General features: G+C 47.5%; 1 protein-coding gene across 1 annotated transcript in view; it reads right to left on the reverse strand.

The window, feature by feature from the left end:
• LOC121870718 (KH domain-containing, RNA-binding, signal transduction-associated protein 2-like) overlaps positions 1-5,000 on the reverse strand; it is a gene marked incomplete at its 5' end in the record, with an annotated part of 10,351 nt that overhangs the window by 292 nt on the left and 5,059 nt on the right. Inside the window, one exon of the mRNA XM_042372660.1 lies at positions 483-781. Coding sequence (XP_042228594.1) covers positions 509-781 — 273 coding nt within the window. The remainder of the gene's footprint in view (positions 1-482; positions 782-5,000) is intronic.

Genomic DNA, 5,000 nt, shown 5'->3' on the forward strand with positions numbered 1-5,000 from the left:
GAGATAGAGAGATATAATGAAAGAGATAAAGAGAGAGACAATGAAAGAGACAACGAGATATAGACAATTAGAGATAATGAGAGCGATAATGAGAGACAATGAGAGTTAAAGAGAGACAACGAGAGATAGAGAGACGATGAAAGAGATAACGAGACAATGAGATAAAGAGAGATAATGAAAGGAGAATAGGACACTGGAATAGAGTCAACATGAAGACACTAACACGGAATTAAGGATGATTAATTTAACCTAACCCTTTGTTCAGATGGATCAGATAGATAGATCAGTCCCTAATAGATAGATGAATCAGCCCCTAATAGATAGATGAATCAGCCCTCAATAGATAGATGAATCAGCCCCTAATAGATAGATGAATCAGCCCCTAATAGATAGATGAATCAGCCCCTAATAGATAGATGAATCAGCCCCCTAATAGATAGATGAATCAGCCCCCTTAACACCTGGGATAAATTAAGACCTACCTGTATTCAACAGTCCCATCTGTGCCCTAGTTAGTCCCCTCATAGCTGGGTGGGTGAGGAGAGTAGGGGCTACGGGGGTGGCGGCAGCAGCGTGATGGGCGGCTGGTGGGCGGCGGCGGCGGCGGATGGCAGCTTGACGGGGCAGGCGGCGGTGGGGAGAGTGAGTTGGGCGGCGAGAGAGAGCCCGTAGAGTCTGTGTGACCGTCCAGCCCTTCACCGCCTCCTCCAGGTAGTCCCGTCCGGCCGTTCAGCACCTGCATCTCTCTCATCTGCTCCTGTCGGATCTCGTCGTTGTGGTCCTGGAGAGAGAGAGAGAGATAGAGAGATAGAGACAGAGAGAGAGAGAGAGATAATGGAGTTTGTTTAGTAGAGAAGATAAATACAACTACCCCCCCTACCTCCAACATCCTCCATCTCCAACACTTCCCAACACCAACACTCCCACCCCCCCTCATCTCCAACACTCCCCCAACACCAACACTCCCACCACCACCCCCATCACCAACACCCCCCACCCCATCTTCAACACTCCCAACACCCCACCCCACCCCCATCTCCAACACTCCCCAACACCCCCACTCCCATCTCCAACACTCCCAACACCCCCAATCCCCATCTCCAACACTCCCAACACACCCCCACCCTTATTCTCAACACTCCCAACACCAACCCCACCACACAATGATCTATTTACTGGTTATACATAAAAGTTTTGCTCTCGTCAATTCTGTAATTCAACAAATGTATTTAAATATATATTAACACTAGTGGCGGTAATTTAACAGGTGTATATATTTAGGTGTGTAGGATATTTTTCAGGTGTGGGATATATTTCAGGTGTGGGGCTGAATTTCAGGTGTAGGATATTTTTTCAGGTGTAGATATATTTCAGGTGGGGTAGTTTAGATGTGATAGTATACTTTAGTAGAGAGAGAGAGAGAGAGAGAGAGAGAGAGAGAGAGAGAGAGAGAGAGAGAGAGAGAGAGAGAGAGAGAAAATGGAGGGTATTACAAAGGTTTAATGTGAATATGTGTGTGTGTGTGTGTGTGTGTGTGTGTGCGTCCCTACCTTCCCTTTCTCTCCACCTTCTATCCCTTTTCTTTCTTTCTTTCTTTCTTTCTTTCTTTCTTTCTTTCTTTTTTTTTCTTCTCCTCTCTCTCTCTCTCTCCTCTCTCTCTCTCTCTCTCTCTCTCTCTCTCTCACTGGTTGCTTCACATGATTTGTAATAGAGACGAGACGGCCCACCCTGTACTCGACCTACGGACATAAGGGAGAGTAAGGGAGGGTGTGGGAGAAAGAGGAGAGTTAGGAGAGTGAGGGAAAGAGGGGTGTAAGGAGAGAGAGAGAGAGAGAGAGAGAGAGAGAGAGAGAGAGAGAGAGAGAGAGAGAGAGAGAGAGAGAGAGAGAGAGAGACATGGGGTAACTCACCTCTCAAGTGGCTTATGTCTAGTTCATGTGTTAGTCCAATCTCCCCTTCCTTCTCCTTTCCTCCCTTCTCTCCCTGAACCTTTCCCCCTTTCTCTATCCTCCCCCTCTTTCACCCTCCCTTCCTTAACTCCCATTCCTTCACACTCCTTTCCCTTTCCCTCTCTCCCTTCCCTTCCCGTCTCTCCCTTACCTCCCCCATTTCCCTTCCACCCATCTCTCCCTTTCCTTCCTCCCCTTCACCCTTCCTTTCTTCCACTTCCCTCTCCCTTTCCATCCCTCCCTTCCCCTCCCTCCCTCTCCCCCAACCAGCAGACATAAGACATAGAGTCAGCCAGCAGACTAATTATACGCCTCAGCTCCACCCAGTAATTGTCTGCTTTCAGGTGACTTCTAGATTATAGAGGACAGGAGATTATATGACAGGTGTAAAGCCTTTAATTATAAACGACAGGTGTAGAGCCTTTAATTATAGACGACAGGTGTAGAGCCTTTGATTATAGAGGACAGGTGTAGAGCCTTTGATTATAGACGACAGTAGAGCCATTGATTATAGAGGACAGGTGGAGCCATTGATTATAGACGACAGGTGTAGAGCCATTGATTATAGGACGACAGTGTAGAGCCATTGATTATAGACTACAGGTGTGGAGCTTTGATTATAGACTACAGGTGTGGAGCCTTTGATTATAGAGGACAGGTGTAGAGCCTTTTGATTATAGAGACAGGTGTAGCCTTTTGATTATAGACGACAGGTGTAGAGCCATTGATTATAGAGGACAGGTGTAGAGCTATTGATTATAGAGGACAGTGTGTAGAGCCTTGATTATAGAGGACAGGTGTAGAGCCTTTGATTATAGAATGACAGATGTAGAGCCTTTAATTATAGACGACAGGTGTAGAGCCTTTGATTATAAACGACAGGTAGAGCCTTTTGATTATAGACGACAGGTAGAGCCATTGATTATAGAGGACAGGTGAGCCTTTGATTATAGAGGACAGGTGTAGAGCCTTTGATTACAGACGACAGGTGTAGAGCCATTGATTATAGAGGACAGGAGCCTTTGATTATAGAGGACAGGTGTAGAGCCTTTGATTATAGAGGACAGGTGTAGAGCCTTTGAAACCATTTTTGTTTTCACTGTGGCTAAGACTCAGAGATATCATCCAATATGTCGGCCAAATTGCACTGAGACTCTACTACCGGATCACGATACACCCTCCCATCCACCTTCCCATCCACCTTCCCATTCACCTTCCCATCCACCTTCCCATCCACTTGAGGAGGAATTTATCTTAAGAACCTTCGAGAATCTGTCTTTGTGTAGTAGCTATGAGTCAGTTGCAAATCGTAGGAGGGGGGAGGAGGGGGGAGGAGGGCGGAGCGGAGGGGGAGGTGTTCTTACGTCGTCTTAATGAGAGAGAGAGAGAAGAGAGAGAGAGAGAGAGAGAGAGAGAGAGAGAAGACCAGCCAGCCCATGGAACAATTTCGGTGTTTTTAAGGAGGAGGAAGGAGGAGGAGGGAGGGGGGGGATGAGGTGGCCAAATTAGAAATTCATGGGTGATAGAAAACGGAGGTCAAAGGGAGGGGAGACTTGCATATATTACTACTCTATGGTTTTATTGCAACCAAGTCTGGGAAGTCTTAGAGATTAGTAAAGTTTGAAAGTTTTCTCAATAACTGCGGAGGTCAAACGAGGTAATCAGTTAACGACAGAGATTTTTTTTTTGGGGAGGGGGGTAGTTACGGCGCCATTGTGGGTATTTTTGCATCAATCTTCGTATTTTCTCTCTCTCTACACCTCACACTTACACAATCCTCCTACACCCACCTACACCTCAGATTACCCACCCTTACACCTACACCACCTCCAACACACTCCCACTACACCCCACACCACCCATACACACCCCCTACACCACCCCTACACTTCCCTACACCACCTCCAACACCCCTACACCCCCTACACCCCCAACCTCCTACACCCCCAACACTCCCACTACACCCCCAACACTCCCACTACACCCCCTACACCTCAACACTCCCCTACACCCCTACACCACCCCCAACACTCCCACTACACCCCTACACCACCTCCAACACTCCCACTACACCCCTACACCCCCCAACACTCCCCACTACACCCCCTACACCCCAACACTCCCAACCACACACCCCCCCACCTATTCTCCCGAGTTTAATTAGCGTGGGCAGTGTAGCTCAACCACGGCCGTAATGCCCACCATAACTCATAACTACGACTGTCTCTCGCTCTCAATACACGTCCTCTGGCTATCACACAGGACGATCACCGCGCCAGTTGGGGAGGGTAATTAGGACATGGTTGGGAGGGTGATTAGGACACGACACATGTTTGGCAGGGTAATTAAGACACCTGGTTAAGTCATTAGGACATGTTTGGCAGGGTAATTAGGACACCTGGTTAAGTCATTTGGACATGTTTGGCAGGGTAATTAGGACACCTGGTTAAGTCATTAGGACATGTTTGGCAGGGTAATTAGGACACCTGGTTAAGTCATTAGGACATGTTTGGCAGGGTAATTAGGACATGGTGCATAAGAGGGAAAAAGTTATGAATATCTGGCTAGAGTGAAATGAACTCCAGTGTTGGTGATGGTGGGGAGAGGGAGGGAGGGAGAGAGGGGGGAAAGGAGGGAGAGAGACGGAATGAGGGAGAGGGAGGGAAGGAGGGAGAAGGAGGGAAGGAACGAGAGGGAGGGTAGAGAGATGGAAGGAAGGAGGGAGGGAAGGGGAAGAGAGAGGGAGGGAATGACAGATAAAAATGAACGAAAGTGAACAAGAATTGGACCAAGATGTGTTAGTGAGACGTGGCCGTACTTCAGTCAGTCAGTCAGTCACTCAGTCAGTATATCAGTCAGTCAGTCAGTCAGTCAGTCAGTATATTAGTCAGTCAGTCAGTATATCAGTCAGTCAGTCAGTCAGTCAGTCAGTATATTAGTCAGTCAGTCAGTCAGTCAGACAGTCAGTCAGTATATTAGTCAGTCAGTCAGTATATTAGTCAGTCAGTCAGTCAGTCAGTCAGTGAATGAGTGAGTCTGTTAGTCAGTCAA

The sequence above is a fragment of the Homarus americanus genome, unplaced genomic scaffold (genome assembly GCF_018991925.1).
Source record: "Homarus americanus isolate GMGI-L3 unplaced genomic scaffold, GMGI_Hamer_2.0 scaffold5635, whole genome shotgun sequence".
NCBI classification, from domain to species: Eukaryota; Metazoa; Arthropoda; class Malacostraca; order Decapoda; family Nephropidae; genus Homarus; species Homarus americanus.